Source organism: Eumetopias jubatus, unplaced genomic scaffold (assembly GCF_037043125.1).
Source record: "Eumetopias jubatus isolate StellerSeaLion01/CBP00866 unplaced genomic scaffold, mEumJub1_p1.0 scaffold_5, whole genome shotgun sequence".
Classification (NCBI taxonomy): domain Eukaryota; kingdom Metazoa; phylum Chordata; class Mammalia; order Carnivora; family Otariidae; genus Eumetopias; species Eumetopias jubatus.
This window is the reverse complement of record NW_028274811.1, coordinates 85,425,662-85,443,511: the sequence shown is the minus strand read 5'-3', so window position 1 is coordinate 85,443,511 and position 17,850 is coordinate 85,425,662. Positions and strand designations below refer to the sequence as shown.

At 35.1% G+C, this 17,850-nt stretch overlaps 1 protein-coding gene across 1 annotated transcript in view; it reads left to right on the top strand.

Annotated features, from left to right (window-relative positions):
- Positions 1-17,850, top strand: part of PJA2 (praja ring finger ubiquitin ligase 2) — a 70,753-nt gene that overhangs the window by 9,450 nt on the left and 43,453 nt on the right. The window contains exons 2-4 of the mRNA XM_028102723.2: positions 12,853-12,970; positions 14,300-14,500; positions 15,937-16,990. Coding sequence (XP_027958524.1) covers positions 12,940-12,970; positions 14,300-14,500; positions 15,937-16,990 — 1,286 coding nt within the window. The 5' untranslated portion in view covers positions 12,853-12,939. The remainder of the gene's footprint in view (positions 1-12,852; positions 12,971-14,299; positions 14,501-15,936; positions 16,991-17,850) is intronic.

The window sequence follows — 17,850 nt, the reverse complement described above, 5'->3', positions numbered from 1 at the left end:
TATGTATTCATAGCTGAGACTTTAAATACACATTTAAAGTAACTGATAGAACAGTTATGTAAAAAAATCAGTAAAGGAATATAATTGAATGACATGATTAATCGACTTGATGTAATTGACATTTATACAACAACATATCTAACAATTGAAGACTACACCCTTAAGTGCACTTGGGACAGTTGACAAAATAATTCTTAAAGAAGTATCACATTTGAGATGGGCATTATGTAGTGCATGTTTTCTGATCATTATGGAATTAATTACAGTTCAGTAACAGAAAAATAACTAGAAGGGCCCCATATGTTTGGAAGTTAAGCAAGACATTTCTAAATACTGCATTAATCAAAAACGAAGTCACAATAGAAATTAGAAAACATTTCAATCTGAAAAACAACAAAAATGTTGCACCAGAACTTATGGAATGGAACTGGCGCAGTACTTTGAGAGAACTTTGTAGTTTTTTATGCATATATTAGTAAAGAAAAAAGATTAAAAATTGTTAGTCTAAGCTTGTAACTGAAGGGAACAAATCAAACCCAAAGAAACTAGAAAGAAGGAATTAGTATATATAAAAGTAGAAATTAAGGAACAACAAATGTTTTACAGTTTGTTGAGAAGACTTTTTAAAAGTAATAAATCTGTAATGAGGGATGAAGAAAAAAATGGGAAAAGACACAAGTTACCAATACCAGGAATGTAAAAGGAGGCATTAATACAGATCTTATGGATATTAAATTATAATAAGGGGAAATTATGAACTTTATATTAATGTTTGATAAGTGAATGAAAGATCATAAGCCTTGAAAAACACAACTTACCAAAACTGACATGGGAAATGGAAAATGAATTGCCTAATATCTATTAAACAAGTTGACTTTATAAAAACTTTTCTACAAAACCCCAAGTCCAGATGGCTTCACTGGTAAATTCTAAACAATTAGGTAAGATATACTGCCACTTTTACACAAATTCTTCTGAGGAAAAAAATAAACATCACCCCCAACATTTTATGATTTTAGCATAATCTTGATAGGAAAAACTGACAAGAGCATGACAAAAAGGGGGAAATTATAGGCCAGTATTTATCATGAACATAGATACTGAAATAATCCAGTAATACATAGAAAGGATAATATAGATCACAAATTTGTTCCAGGAATGCAGGGTTGGTTTAATGTTTTTAAAATTAATCAGTGTAGTTCATCTCTTTAATAGAACAATATAGAGAAATAATAGGATCATTTCTGTAGATATGGAGAAATCATTTGACAAAGTTCAACATCCATTCATGGTAAAAATCCTTATCAACTTATCAGTAGAAGGAAATATCCTTAACTTCCTAAAGAATATCAGAAAATGGGGGTGCCTGGGTGGCTCAGTTGGTTAAACATCTGCCTTTGGCTCAAGTCATGATCTCAGGGGCCTGAGATGGAGTTCTGTGTCAGGCTCCTTGCTCAGCAGGGAGTTGGCTTCTCCCTCTGCCCCTCCTCTTCCTGTTTGTGCGTGGCTCTCTCTCTCTCAAATAAGTAAAATCTTTAAAAAAAAAAAAAAGTATCAGAAAATGTACAGTTAACATACTCAATGAAAAGCCTTGTTTCATCTCCAGTATCTTTCTTTCTATTCAGTTACATCGTTATACATGTTATACAAGGCCAGTATACAAAAATTGTAAGTTGTATACTAGCAGCCAAAAATGTGTAGAATAAAATTAGAAAAGTATCTTTAGAATAGCATCAAGGAGCGCTTGGGTGGCTCAGTTGGTTAAGCATCTGCCTTTGGCTCAGGTCATGATCCCAGGACATTGGGCTTCTTGCTCAGCAGGGGTCTGCTTCTTCCTCTCCCTCTGTGCTCGTTCTCTCTCAAGTAAATATTTATTTTATTTTTTATTTTAATTTTTTTAAAGATTTTATTTATTTATTTATTTGACAGACAGCGAGAGAGGGAACACAAGCAGGGGGAGTGAGAGAGGGAGAAGCAGGCTTCCAGCCAAGCAGGGAGCCCAATGTGGGGCTTGATCCCAGGACCCTGGGATCATGACCTGAGCAGAAGGCAGATGCTCAACGACTGAGCCACGCAGGCACCCCAAGTAAATAGATACTAAAAAAAAAAAAAAAAAAGAATAACATCAAAATATAATCTAAGAATAAATACAATAAAAATTGGGAAAAACTTCTATACTAAAAATGATAAAACAGTGCTCAAGCGTTTTATTTTTAAAGATTTATTTATTTTAGAGAGAGAAGGGAAGAGTGTGGGGGTGGAGGGGCAGAGGGAGAGGGAGAAAGAATCTCAAGCAGTCACCCTATGCTGAGCACAGAGCCTGACTCAGGGCTCAGTTGCTCTCAACCCTTAGGTCTTGACCTGAGCCATAGTCAAAAGTCAGATGCTTAACTGACTGAGCCACCCAGGTGCTCCCAGAGACATTTTAAAGTACTTAAATGAATAGAGAAATATTCCATCTTTATGTAGTAGGAAACTCAATATTGTTACCATGTGAGTTTCCCTCAAGTTGAGCTGTGGGTTCAGAACAGTCTGAAAATCCCAGAATTTTGTTTTTCTTTGGTCAAATGGATTCCAGAATTTATATCAAAATGTCAATGTCTCAGATGTCAAGACTTACTGTGAATTTACAGTCATTAAAACAGTGTGTATTACAACAAGGTAGATAAAAAGATCAATGTAAGAATATGAGTGTCTAGAAATAGCCCTTCATATAAACCATTCTTGGTTTATGACAAAAGCTCCACTGAAATTAAAGAAGAGAATGCATTTACTTTTAATAAATTGTTAGATAAACTGGATATCCACATGGTAATAAAATAAACCTTGATTTATACCTGGTGCTATCTTCAAAAGTTTAAGTTTGATCATAGATCTAAATGTAAAAGCTAAAATTATGAAGCTTATAGAGGAAAACCTAGATGAATATCCTATCACCTTTGCAAAGATTTCTTAAATAGAACATAAAATCGATAAATTAGACTGCATAAAATTAAGAATTTCTATTTTTCAATATATCATTAAGAAAGGAAAGGGTAAGCCACGGACTGTACGAATATTTGCAATAAATCCAGCAAACGACTTGTATCCAGAAAATATACGTAAATTACAAATCAAAAAGAAAAAGGCAAAAAACTCAGTTTTTAAAAACATGCAAAAAAGTGATCAGATTCTTTATAAAAGATATATGAAAGGCCAGTGTGCACAGGTAAAGTTGCTCCACATTACTATTCATCAAAGAAATGTCACCATCACACTCCTACCAGAATGGCCAGACTTGTTGCTGAAGATACAAAACAACTGATACTATTATATATTGCTAATGAGAATGAAAATTGTTTCAGTCACATTGGAAAACTGGTAGGAACTGTTAGAGCTAAACATAGCCCTGTACTTCCAGGTCATACTACCCAAGAAAGGTAAAAAATATGTGTAAGAATATTTATAACAACATGAATGAATCCCAGAAACATTGTGTTCAGCGAAAGTAGACAGACACAAAAAGTTCATATGTATGATTCCAATTGTGTAGTTTAAAACAGGAAAAACTAATCTGGGGTAGAAGTCCAGAAAGTGGTTGCCTATGGATTGAGAGAAGTTTAATGAGTTGGAAGGGGTAAGAGAGAACCTTCTGAAATGATGGTAATGTTTTATATCTTGATCTAGGTAGTAGTTATTCAGATATATAACATAAGAAAACATTCATTGAACTATAATGTATGCTCAAGAGTTTTGTACTTTGTTTAAATAGTTCTTCAACAAATGATGGCAGAGAAAAGGAGAATACTTGAAAGTTTTATCATGAAAATTTCTAAGTGAATTTCTATGGAGTACAAGGAAACCACATTTATACATCTTGCTTCAACATTTTGCCATGCTTGTTTCTTTGTTTCTCCAAACCCACTCATATAAGCTCTTTTTTTTTTGTAGTTAACACATATACAAGTGTCTAAATATCACAGGTATATTAATTTGTTCTGAACACATTTTGTGAATTTTTATCATCAAATGAAATTTGCTACATTTGGTATGCATAACATTGAATTTTCTATTTTCCTTTTTTCCTGTACTCTTCTTTTCTTGGCTCATTGACATGGAAATAAATCTATGTTGTTTCTCTATTTGGAACTGATTTGACTTGGCATCCCAGAGGATGGTGGGTTGAGCAGGGCCCTTTGTTGTGCCACATCTGAATCAGATCTTCCTATCTAAATGAGAGGTAAATTTGAGGAATATTCTTCATCCTATTTTTTAATGGATTGGTATTTTATTCTTCCATCTCAATTTGTCTTTGACTTTAATCTTTTAATTCCCCCATAGCCAATTATATTTCCAGTAAACCATAGAAAATATTGTTTAGTGTGTTGGCTATATGCTTGTTTAATTCTTTCCTCACAGATTTCTTTCTATGGGTAGTCTTTTAAAAAAATAGCATTTTGTAGCAGCTATTTATTTATTTTAAAGATTTATTTATTTGAGAGCGAGAGAGTGCTCATGCAAGAGAATGAGAGAGAGCATGCACACGTAGGGTGCTGAGAGGGTGGGGGGAGGGGCAGATGGAGAGGGAGAAGCAGACTCCCTGCATATCAGGGAGCCTGACATGGAGCTCCATTTTGTAACAATTTTTTAAACAATTTTTTAAACCATTTTTGGTGAGATAGAGGCTTTGCCAGAACAAGTTGGAAATACAGTTTTGTATCTACTTAAATATAAAAATTTTGGACTATCTAAAGGTCTGTTTCTGATTACATATATTTTATATTTTTAGTGAAATTTTCACTATATCAGTGCTGAATTTGTTAAAGCTCTTACAATAATTTACAGAAAAGTTGTCCTGAAAGATAGTATTTAAGTAAGCTTAGCCTTTTATCAGATTATCTCTTTGTGTTACTAGGGATAGTAAACCCATTTGATCTCAGAAGTTTAACAGTTATACTTTTAAAATTTCTCTCTGATTTATCTATTATTGTCATTTCTACAGCTGTTCATTTACGGAATCTAGTAGTCATACCCTGGAAGTTTTCTTGTGTAGCAGCCTGTAACTTCAAAGTCCAGTGGCTGATAGTACATTATTTGATTTGCTGCAGTTGATTTTATTAATGTGTCTACTTGTTTATAGCAGTATATAGGAATAATACCACCTTAATCCTTATTTATTGTGTATCTGGTAGTTATATTTAGTGGAATATTTTGCAGTTGTCTATATGTAAAAGCAGCCTTTTGTGCTTGTGCCTAGGAGATGGGAAAAATCTAGAGATAGATTGAAAACATGAAAGTATGAGAAATAATTTAAGAGCAAGCTTAGATTGTTGTTCAAAGTAGATACTTTATTAATCTCTTGGAATATTTACTTTGCCTTAGCAGCTCATCATAGAAAGATGAGATAATGTTAGTAAATTAAGTTAAGGGGCGCCTGAGTGGCTCAGTCAGTTAGGCGTCTGCCTTCAGCTCGGGTCGTGATCCTGGGGTCCTGGGATTGAGCCCTGTGTCAGGTTCTCCGCTCAGCGGGGAGTCTTCTCCCTCTGTGATCTCTCTCGCTCTTACTCTCTCTCAAATAAATAAAATCTTTCAGTTAAAATGTAATTGGTTCCAACATATACAAAATAACTTTCTAGCAGTATTTGTCATAGTTTGTCATAAATTCATTTTGTCATAAAGTTTGTATTATTGAATTTATAACTCAAGTGTAGTAATAATTACCAAAATTTTGTCAAATAATTATTTTACTGAAAGGAAATTCAGGCTATATAATTTTAGAAGATTGTTTTATGAGGAATTTTAAGAAACATTTTTAGGGCATTTTGCAGGCATTTTTATAAAGGCAAATATGAGAGAATATAAAACAAATTTTCCAGTGGGCTTGAAAGAGTAATCAAGACTTTGCCCTTCAAATAGTTGGATTAAGTTGTATTTGTTTCTCAACTTACTTTTCTATTTCTAGGAAAGATAGTTTAACAATGGTTATTTATAGGCAGCCTACTAAATGGGAAAAAATAGTTGCAAATTATATATCTGATAAAGGTTAATACCCAAAATATATTAGGAATTCATACAACTCAATAGCAAAAAACCAATCCAGTTAGGAAATGGGCAGAGGATATGAGCAGACATTTTTCTAAAGACAGCATACAGATGGGCAACAGGTACATGAAAAGATGCTCCACATCATTAATCATCAGAGAAATGCAAATCAAAACCACAATGAGATACCAACCTCACATCTGTTAGAATGGCTTTTATCAAAAAGACAAGACATAGCAAGTGTTGGCAGGGATATGAAAAGAAAAAAACCCTTGGGCACTCTTGGGGAGAATGTAAACTGGTGCAGCCACTATGGAAGACAGAATGGAGGTTTCTCAAAAAATTAAAAATGGAAACTACCATCTGATTCAGGTATTCCACTTCTGGGTGTTTATCTGAAGAAAACAAAGATATATACACCCCCATATTCTTGGCAGCATTATTTACAGTGGCCAAAATATGGAAACAACCTGTCTATTGATTGATGAATGGTTAAGGAAGATATGGTAGAAAGCCAGGGAATGCAGAGGTTTGCTGGCATTCACCAGAAGCTAGAAGTGCGAAAGCTTTCTCCTCTAGAGCCTTTGGGAAGAGATATGGCCCTATTGACACCTTGATTCTGGACCTTTAATTTTCAGACCTGTGAGAGAATGTTTTACACAAAGAAAGAAAAAAGAAAAGAGGAAGGGATTTTCCTGGGGAAGAAAAAAGATGCAGTGTGTGTGTGTGTACAATGAAGTATTACTCAGCCATAAAAAAGAAAATGAAATCCTGCCATTTGCAACAATATGGATAGACCTTGAGGGCATTATACTTAACTGAAATAAGCCAGATAGAGAAAGACAAATACTGTATGATCTCATATGTGGAATCAGTAAAAAAGCTCATAGATACAGAGAACAGATTGGTGGTTGCCAGAGGTGGTAGTGGGAGGCAGGCAAAAATGGGTGGAGAGGGGCAAAAGGTACAAATTTCAGTTACAAAATAAGTCATGGGAAATGTACAGCATAGTGTCTGTAGTTAATAATACCATATTGTATATTTGAAGGTTGCTACAGTACATCTTAAAAGTTCTCATCATAAGAAAAAGAATTTTGTTACTATTTATGGTGATAGACGTTAACTAGATTTACTTTGGTGATCATTTAGCACAATGTACAAATATCGAATCATTATGTTGTATACCCTATACTAATATGTCAGTTATACCTCTGTTTTGTTTGTTTTTAAGTGAGTCATTTTTGGCTCCCAGCAAATAGGTCACTAGGGGTATAGATCCAAGCTTTTAGTTGAAACTCTTCTCTGGGAGTTCAGCTGATTTCTCCTTCCCTTTGCCTAAAACTTAAGTCAGCTAGATTTAAATTCTAAAAGTAAGTGTTCCTGATGGCAGTAGCTATGTAGTGAATATTTATTAGAGGATAAATAGAATAAAGGAGCTAAGCAGCAGGTCTGACATTGCCCACAAGCAAAACACCACTATAATTCATTTTGATACTGTCAACCCTAGCATGGCACTTCCTATGCTGAGAATAAGCAGATCTTTTAAAAGGGAGAAAATATACTTTCATGAGTTGGCATTAGAAAATCTTTGTTCTAGTAATAGGTAGAAGTATAAGAAAATCCAGTATCTAAGTGCATGTAATTTAAATTATTTGTGTTTGTTATTTATTGCAGGATAATTTGTTATGCTTCAATAGACTTACTAGCTCTGATCATTTATATCTCATAGTGTCTGAGTCAGAAATTCAGGAGCACCCTGGCTGGGTGGTTTGTCTCAAGGTCTCTCATGAGGTTGCAATCAAGATATAGGTTGGGACTGCAGTCATCTGAAGACTTGATTGGGACTTAAGGTGCTGCCTCCTAGGTGGTTCATTCACATGGCTGTTTCCAGAAGACCTCAGTTCCTTCTGGCTGTTGGCAGGAACTGCCAGTTCCTCAACATGTGGACCTTAGGATTACTTGAATGATCTCCTGATATAACAGCTTGCTTCTCCCAGCGAGAGTGAGCTGAGAGAGAGCAAGGAGGAAGCCACAATGCCTTTTATGCCCTAATCTTGTACATTATACATTGTCACTACTATCACATTGTCTTCAGTAGAAACAAGTCACTAAGTACAACCCACAGTGAAGTGGTGCAGATTCGTCTCTGCTTTTTGAAGAAGTATCAAAGAATTTGTAGAACAGAATTGTTGTTTGTTCATTTCATCCATTTGTTCAGCAGCCATTTAAAAACATACTGTCAGAGGGTGCCTGGGTGGCTCAGTTGGTTAAGCGACTGCCTTCGGCTCAGGTCATGATCCTGGAGTCCCGGGATCGAGTCCCGCATCGGGGCTCCCTGCTTGGCAGGGAGTCTGCTTCTCCCTCTGACCCTCTTCCCTTTCATGCTCTCTATCTCTCATTCTCTCTCTCTCAAATAAATAAATAAAATCTTTAAAAAAATAAAAATAAATAAAAACATACTGTCAGACAATGTATTAGAAGCAGTGCATCAATAGTGCATTCAAGTAAAAATAAAACAAGGCCTTTGTCTTTAAAATCACCACTCTTTAAATTCTGCTGTGGGAGGTGTGTATCCCACACCCAAGCTTTCCGTTGTATTCTTTTGAAGGTTGTTTTTATTGTCTCGCTGTAGCTGCTGGCATATCTATCCTAGTTAAAATGATAAAGGGATGACTGCTAGGTTAATAGGATCTAGAATTAATACTTTGCTGATTACAGCAACATATGTATATAGTTTGCTTTATTTCTTACCTTAGTAAGAAATATGTAAAAGTCCCAAAGCGTTTGAATTGAATAATTTTCACAAGTCGAGAGGAATCATGTTACTTATTATGTGATTAGTACAAGGAGCAAGAGACTAATTCAGCAAAGCAAACATCTCTTCAGAAAGAACTCAGACTGAAGGTTTCTCATTCACTTGAGATACAAATTTATTTCTTATTATTCATCCTCTCTCCCCCCTGTTCTGCCTTTTTTTTTTCTTTTTTATACTTTTTTTACTTGGAAATGAGATAACACTGTTGTGAATACTTGACTAGAGCTGGCCTTAGGTGAAATAAAAATAATTAGTATCTGCAGAGAGATTCTATTCTACATTTTATTCATAAGGCATGAGGCACTTTTGAAAATAATAAAAGAAGCAGAGGACAAGAAAGTACAAGAAATTTAAAGATTATAACAGAGAATACTGAAAGGCTGGAAGTAAAAGTGGATGAAGTTTGCCATCCCATAGAGTGAAAATAAGAAAGAAAAGTTTGCAAAGGATTAATCTAGGTAGGCCAAATACAGAGAAAATAGGAATTTTGAAAAAGGACATCTTTGAGACAAACCGACACAAGTCTTTAAAACAGCCCAATCAGGGCCGTGTAGGAGAAATTTTAAAATGGCCTGCCCCTTAAAAAGTCCTTGTGGCATTATAGAATATCATTTATTAAGAGGATATCCTAAATATTCCAGGGAGAAAAATTGGTTTAGTTAACCAAAAAATGAGAAATGGGCAGAATAGGATGCCATATGCAACATGGGATGTTGGAAAACAATGTCTCTCAAGAGTTTGGAAAACAATGTCTCTCACAGTTTGGAAAAAATGGTTTTTTCTTGTGCTGTACCTAAAGTGTGAGGGAGAAATGAAAATTCAGGCATGCAAGGACCCCGAGTTTATCTCCTTACATAAAATTTCTGAAACAGTTGTTTGATCTGGTAAAGACAGACACACACGCATGCACACGAGAACATGGGATTCAAATCGGTGGACTTAACTCAGAAGTACAATCAAAAGATATCAGAGCCAGGGTCATAGGCCTTGAAAACAAGTAGACTAAGTTTAGATGAGGAGGTTGGAGGGCTCAGAAGAGAATATCTTTAGGAAGCAATTGGAATCGCATTAAAGACAGATTTTTAAGGGGTGCTTGGGTGGCTTAGTCGGTTAAGTGTCCAACATAGTTAAGTGTCTGTGATCTCAGCTCAGGTCTTGATCTCAGGGTCGTGAGTTAAAGCCCTGAGTTGGGCTCCATGTTGGGTGTGGAGCTTACTTAAAAAAAAACAAAAACAAAAACGGGTGCCTGGGTGGCTCAGTCGTTAAGCATCTGCCCTCTGCTCAGGTCATGATCTCAGGGTCCTGGGATCGAGCCCCGCATCGGGCTCTCAGCTCCACGGAAAGCCTACTTCTCCCTCTCCCACTCCCCCTGCTTATGTTCCCTCTCTCGCTGTGTCTCTCTCTGTCAAATAAATAATAAAATCTTAAAAAAAAATCTTAAAAAACAAAACCAGCCTATTATTCAGAAACAGTGATTTTCAGTGTTTTGTACGCTTTCCAGTTCCAGTTCCTTTTCTCTCGCTATCTCTTTACAACATTCTGATCAGGCTTTACATCCACCATTCTACCAGCAGTGCCCTTGTCAGGATCTTCAGTATCCTCCATGTTAACTAAGTTCAGCGGCCAGTTATAGATCCTCCTCATACTTTAACTCTTAGCAGCACTTGGCACAGTGGATCAGTTCTTCTGTCTGAGGTACTTTCTTCATTTGGCATCCACACCCCTGGATTTTCCTTTTCTCTCATTGGCCTCTGTCAATTTTTCTGACATTTCTTTTTTCCTAAAGGCCTCTTCATGTTGGATCATCTCAGGACTCTTTTTTTCCTTTCCCAAGTACACTTAGATGTCCTGTCCAAGTTCACGCCTTTTTGAATATTATTTGTATACTGGTAACTCCCAAATTATACTGGCAGCTCAACATTCTTTAGTCAACTCCAGGCTCCTATTTAACATTTCTACTTCAATGTCTGATAGATGCCTCAAATTTAACACATCTAAAACTAAACTGAAGATATTTTCTCCAAACCCGCTTCTTCCACAAATTTTCCTACTTCAGTTAATGGTAACTCTTATATAAGTTTCTAGTTCCTCAGGCTATAAAACTTAATCAACCTTGACTCCTTACCGTTTTTTATAACCTGTATCAGAAAATTTTGTTGACACTACTTTCACAATTTATTCAGAATCTGGCCATTTCTCACCACCTCTATTTTTACCCTGGTTTAAACTACTGTCATCTCTTGGCAGTATGATTTCGATAGCTCTGCAACCAGGCTCCTTGCATTTGGCCTTGTTCCCCTTCAGTCTATTGAAAACAGTAGCCAGAGTGTTCCTTCCTCTTAAAACAGAAGTTAGGTAGTATCTATTTTGCGTTCAGAACTCTTTAGTGGTTTTCCAGCTCACTCAGAATAAAACCTACATTTCTTGCATTATCCTATAAGGGCCTATGTGATCTCTTCCACCTCACCCTCCACCTGCCCACCCTAATTAATTTTCTCACCTCATCTGTTTTTTTTTCTCTCTTGTTCATTCCATCCCAGACTTCTTGCTGTGATCACTTCTGGAAGTTCTCACCTCAGGAACATTTTCTTCTGCCTGAGATGTTCTTTCCATAGATTTTCACATGGCTCTCTCCCTCACAAGGTGTTTGCTCAGATGATCCCTTCTCAGTGAGGTTTCCCCTAACCACCCCGTTTCTCATTGTATACCCTCAGCAACTCTTCAGACTCTTTTATTTTGCTCTACAGTATGTTTTGTCTAACATACATTTATTTACTTGTTGTTTTGTTTAGTGTCTGTAGCACATACTGTAGTTTTAGGAGGGGAGGAATATTTGTCCACTTTGTTCGTTACCATTTCCTCAGCCCTGGAAATAATGCCTGGAACATAGTGAAAAAAGCTTTAGTCTAAAAAAAAAGACGAGGTAAAATACTCGTGAACTTAAATCCGTGGTCATGCTTTACAATTGCCGTGTACAGTACTGTGAATATGTGAAGATTCAAGTTATTTCAGATCATTTTTCTTAGTATTAAAACAGTATTACTTAGAGCTTATGTTTTTGCCAGTGTGGGAAGTTTTTGGTTTTGTTTTGTTTTGCTATTATTTACCCTTTAGTTGTTGCTAACAGTCTGACTTGGTTCAGATATATTAGAGGATCACAATCTGTTGCTGAATTTATAATTTATATTGGAGAATGTTTGTGTGTACTCTTATGTATGTTAACATATAGTTATCTGTGGCTAGAGAGATAACATACACGGTTAAGCTCATTTGCAGAACTATCATCTTCTAATAAGTGTTAGGCAATTAGCAGTAGCTCCATTGTTTAAGTAAATAAGATGTTTAAATAGAAGTGTAAGCCCTTACCACACTTTTAAAAAAAGCACAGGTTTCAACTTTTGAAATAGTAAATGTATTAATTTCAAAACAAAAGAAGGTCTTTTTATATTTGTTACATGATAATAAAATACTTAGTTTTTCTAATTTAAAATAGGTTCTTATTTGGGATTAAAATATCTGAATGACAAATTGACTGTAAAGAATATCATTATTTACACACATTGATTTTTAATTGTTATAAACCATTATACATTTTAAAAATAAAGTCTGTACTCTTAGGGTTAATTTCTTTTAACAGTGCCAGGGCTAAAGGAACTCTACTGCTTGGTGGAGAAGCAAAGAGAGCGTAGTGTAGTAGACTCCCAGATATTTTGATTACATACCTCAGTAAACACTTCTTCCAATATATTTGCTTATTTACTTTTAAATTATATGTGTCTTGTTATCATTGTCAGTCTTAAGGATGATAAATACTTAAGTTTTTCAAGAGGAGATGTAACTTTTCAAATAGCCATCTTGATAGTTGTAAGGTTTTTTGATGGACTTGTCAAATCAGATCGTAAATTTTTCTGATATTACGGGGCTAACGAAGAGCTTCATTAGGAGGAGTATTAGTTCTGCCATTTCTGTTTTGTGTTTTGCATTATTATTTTGTTTAATCCATGGTTTCTTTGTAGGAATCTTCTGCAGCTTATTCATTGTGTGAGTAAAAACTAAATCACATCCATAATTGCACTGAACTGGGTACACGAAAACTGCCATATATGTCACAGTATACTGAAAAAGAGCCAGCAGGTAAGCAAAGTGTCTTTGTCAGTTCCTCTACATTGAGGACTTTGTATTTTTCTCTCTAGATACCTTGAATACTGTATATGAGTTGGGATCATGGTCTTATTTAAGGCCATTTTTGATCAATATGTTGAATATTTGTAAAGCTTAATTTCTAATTTTTGATATGAAAATAAGTATAAATAAAAATTCTTATTTTCTTTCCGTACCCTCTTGGCTGTTATTGTGCTTTTCATTTTGGAGACTTTTCCTTTGGAGGAGTTGTTAAGGGTACTGGTTCTGGAGTCATACTATTCAATTACTGGACAGTTACTAAAGACTGAATTTTAACTTTAATTTTTTTGATCTTTAAAATGAAGTACAATATCTACCTTATAGGTTTGTTGAGGGGATTAAAAAACATAATGTAAAACTTGATAACTGCTTGTTAGAAATACATACATGTTTTTCATTTGTGCTTGGAAGCAATTTTATTTCTTATTTTAATGCAATAAAACAAAAATATGTAATTGTTCCATTGATTGTTTCATATACTGTGAGAAAATATTTAGTTCTTGTATAATATATGTAAAATCTAATTGACTAAAGAAATTTAAACTTTTTATATATGGCATGGTAATGTTCTTAGTTCAAGGTGCTACTGTTTACTACTATATATCCTTTAGCCATCAGAACTTAGTATTAAAGTTGTTCAAATGTTGATGGCTTTTGATACCATAGTGTATACCATTGGTAGTTTTGGAAGGTGAGGTAGCATGTCTTTGACTTGGCTCATTGCTGTTTTCTTTTGGAGAATTTTCTCTGACCCTAATATTTGGGATATGTTTTATTATGGTCCAGTTGGTTCTTTATGATAGTACAGATGCCAGTTAAAGAAGTTAGCTATTACCTTGGATAGGAATGCAGTCAATTTTAATGTAATTGAAACCATCATTTCATGTGCTAGTAATTCAACAAATAAGTATTAGCAGTTATACATAAGGTACTTTACTTAGATAATTTGGAGGATCATTGTCCAATCTTTAATGAACTTTTGCAATATGGTGTATGAATTTGGCATATGAAAAATTGTTTTTAGTAGGTTACATCATAAAAATCTAAAATACCTTAAAGGTACCAAACTTTAAGAGCTATTTTTGGGGGTAAAGAGGCACATAACTCTCACAGTATTTCATGTTTACTTTTCAAGTATGTTTTACAGTATTAGTAAGGTGTACTGGATGTTCAGTAGCACATGATCTGGCAAGTAATAGCATATATGTTGAAATATTACCCTGCTGGTCACCACAATAAAAGTCATTCTATGCCTCTCTTATTTTTAACTCTGTTCTTCAGCAATGGATCAAGAATCCAGCAAAGCTGCCTGGCCCAAACCAGCAGGAGGATATCAGACAATCACAGGCAGGAGATACGGAAGAAGACATGCATATGTCAGTTTTAAACCATGTATGACCAGGCATGAAAGAAGTTTAGGTCGGGCTGGTGATGATTATGAAGTATTGGAACTAGATGATGTTCCAAAGGAAAATTCCTCAGGTGTGCAACATGGGATTATATAAGAGCTATTAATAAGCATGTAGGAATTGATCTTGTAATATTTGAAATTATGTGTGGGTTTTATGTGTCTATAAATACAAATGTACATTTCCTATCAAGAAATTCTATTTTGATATTTGAATTTAATATGAATACTATATACATTTAAACATAGAAGAAAATAGAATACAGCCAATTATTAAAATATAACTACATTGCCATGGCAGTGATTACCTTATCACATCCTTCAGCCAGTGGAGATCATCTTTCAGTCAAAAAACTTTTTAATGTGAACTGAATATATTTTTCTTGCATATTATGTTTAATAGCTTTTTTGTTTTAATTGTATCTCCAAATAATTTAGCTTGGCTAATTTGATTTTTTAAAATCTTTTTATGAAATACGTATGTCAAGTAATAGTTATTTAAGTAAAATTTCTTAATTATTCAGTGGTTTGGGAAAGTATTTGCAGATATCCCTGTACTGTAATTACACATCTTTGGACTAGAGTGTGGTCGTCTTCTTATCCTGAGCAAATTCGATAATTCTAGATTATTTTTACTGTCATTTATAGACAAGAGTCTAAATTATTAGCTAATAAGTTCATTCTGTTAAAGAAGCCTTTCTGTGATATGATGAGACTGCTCTTTAGTTATTTATAATTTATAAATTTTGTCCCAACAAAACAAGATATCTTCAAACAGAACTCAAATATCTTCATTTTTTTATTATTACATTAGTGGTAATAAAAGGTAGTCAAGCTTAAAGTGATTTATAGAATAGATATGATTTTATTATTGTCTGAAGATTATGACAAACTATGGCAAAGAGATTAAACTTGTTGACTTTTTTTTGTTTTGTAGTCATAGCGATAGCATATCTAAAGTTAACTCATTATTACAGATGTTATTATAAAAAATCCATTTTGGGGATAGAAATCTAATATTTTATATCTGGAGACTGAGATATAATCTTCTGAATTGACATCAAACACAATAAAGTTTCATTTCTGTTAGATCTGTAACCTGTTCTTTTATCTCTCAAAAGTACTATTGAAGTTTTTTTACCTGCCCATAATAAAAGAAGTTAAGTTTGAATTGTGCACCCTAACAACTGGGAGGGCAGATTTGTTACCCTATGACTTGACTTATGCCTCTCCTGTTAAATGTCTTTTACAGAATGTTTTAGGTATCAGGATTTCGGTGAAAAACCTCCAAAAAACACCTGAGGGAGAGGATATTAAGGGGCTATACAATGGCTTAAATGAACTCATAGGGTTACCAGTGTGCCCTCTTGGTTAAGGGAGGGAGCATAGCGGTACCTGCCAGAGGAATTTACTCGTATTCAAGTGCGTAATAATTGGCATAATTTCTACTTAAGTAGTCATTATTAAATAAAATATGTCTCCAAATGTGTTTTCTTTGTTCTCTGTGAAGGTTCCAGTCCATCGGATCAAATTCATTCTTCTTTACCCAACGACACTTTATTTGAAAAAAGTGAAACAGAAATTCCCATTTGTGATACAACATTGAATCAAACCATTGAGAGCAGTCCATCCTTTGCTGCAGTACATCATAGTGAGGAGGGCAGGGAGACTTTAGGAAGCAGTACAGATCTTCATAATCACTCTGAGGGAGAATATACTACAGAAGCTTGCAATGCTTCAAGTGTACAAAATGGAATTTCATTGGTTCAGACTGACTCTTACGATCCAGATGGCACACATGGAGAGGCCAATGACCGTCTTCAGCTTTCTGCAGAAGTTGTGGAAGGTGGTGGATATCAGGAAGCATTGGGCAATACAATATTTGAATTGGCAAATGGAGAGGTAGAGGCATACGCTGGTCTTTCACCACCAGTTCCCTCTTTCAACTGTGAAATAAGGGATGAATTTGAAGAGTTAGATTCAGCACCTTTAGTCAAAAGTTCTACTGGTGATACTGAGTTTGTCAATCAGAACAATCAGGAATTTCAGAGGTCCTCTTCTGAAGATGAAGTTGTTAGAAAGAAACAACAAAATGATACTAGCCAGGAGAGTCAGGGAGAAAATGCGGCTGAAGATGCAATGTGTGCTCCCGGGCATATCTGCAGTGAACAAAATACTAGTGATAAGGCCAAGAACCAGGGAAATTTTCCTGAACAGGTAGTGAGGCCCAAAGTTAGAAAATTGATAAGTTCAAGCCAGGTGGACCAAGAAACAGGTTTTAATAGGCATGAGGCTAAACAAAGAAGTGTTCAGAGATGGAGGGAGGCTTTGGAAGTTGAAGAAAATGGCTCAGATGATCTCTTAATAAAATGTGATGACTACGATGGAGAACATGACTGCATGTTCTTGGATCCACCTTACTCGAGAGTTACGCACAGGGAAGCAGAACATAACCAAATAACAGTGGAAAGTGGAGCCACAGCAGGAAGGCAAGAAGTGGTGGATACCACCTTTTGGAATGGCTGTGGAGATTATTACCAACTGTATGACAAGGATGAAGATAGGTACGATTTCGTGCTTTGTCAGATTGTATAGTAAGCAGAGTGGTTTATCTCGAGTAACCATGAGGTCTGATGGATGTGCTCTATGACGTGGTCAGGGAACTGGGTATTTTGACTGGCCAAATATTCTTAGTTCCTGAGTGCTAACCACACTTGCAAATTACTGCTTAGTTATTTACAGAAACTTTCTTTGGGGCATTTCAGGAGTTTATAGAAATTGTAAGTTCAGATAATGGTTATTAGTTATTACAGAAGGATAGAGATACTGATTATTTCAGTTCATAGTATTTCATTTAATAAAATGCAAGGTAAGCATTTATCATATTTTTAAAAAAATCCTATGTTAATCCATCCGGGGCTTAAAAAGTGATTGAGATTATAGAAAATTTTGATAATGTTTTATTAACTTTGCCAGTATTTATTAATGTACCTGTTTCTCTGTTCTTTTTGCTCTTTTTATCCTTAGGTTTATTTTTTACCTATTTTTATGTAGCATTTGATTTTTGGTCACAGCTCAGTGTGGTATATATTATTATTTCCCCCATTTATAGACCTAGAAACTGAAGTACAGACGAGTTAACTTCCCAGAGTAACAAAGCTAGTAAATTTTGGAGCTGGAATTTGCGTTTCTACTTATTGCCCAATCCAAATGGATATTCTCAAAAAAACATACAACTTTTCTTTCTTTCTTTCTTCTTTCCTTCCTTCCTTCCTTTCCTTCTTCCTTTCTTCCTTTCTTTTTTAAAGAGGGAGAGAGAGAGAGACAGAGCATTAGCAGGGTGAGGAGGGTGGGGGTGGGGAAGGGCAGAACGACAGGGAGAAAGAATCTTAAGCAGGCTTCATGCCCAGCGCAGAGCCAGACT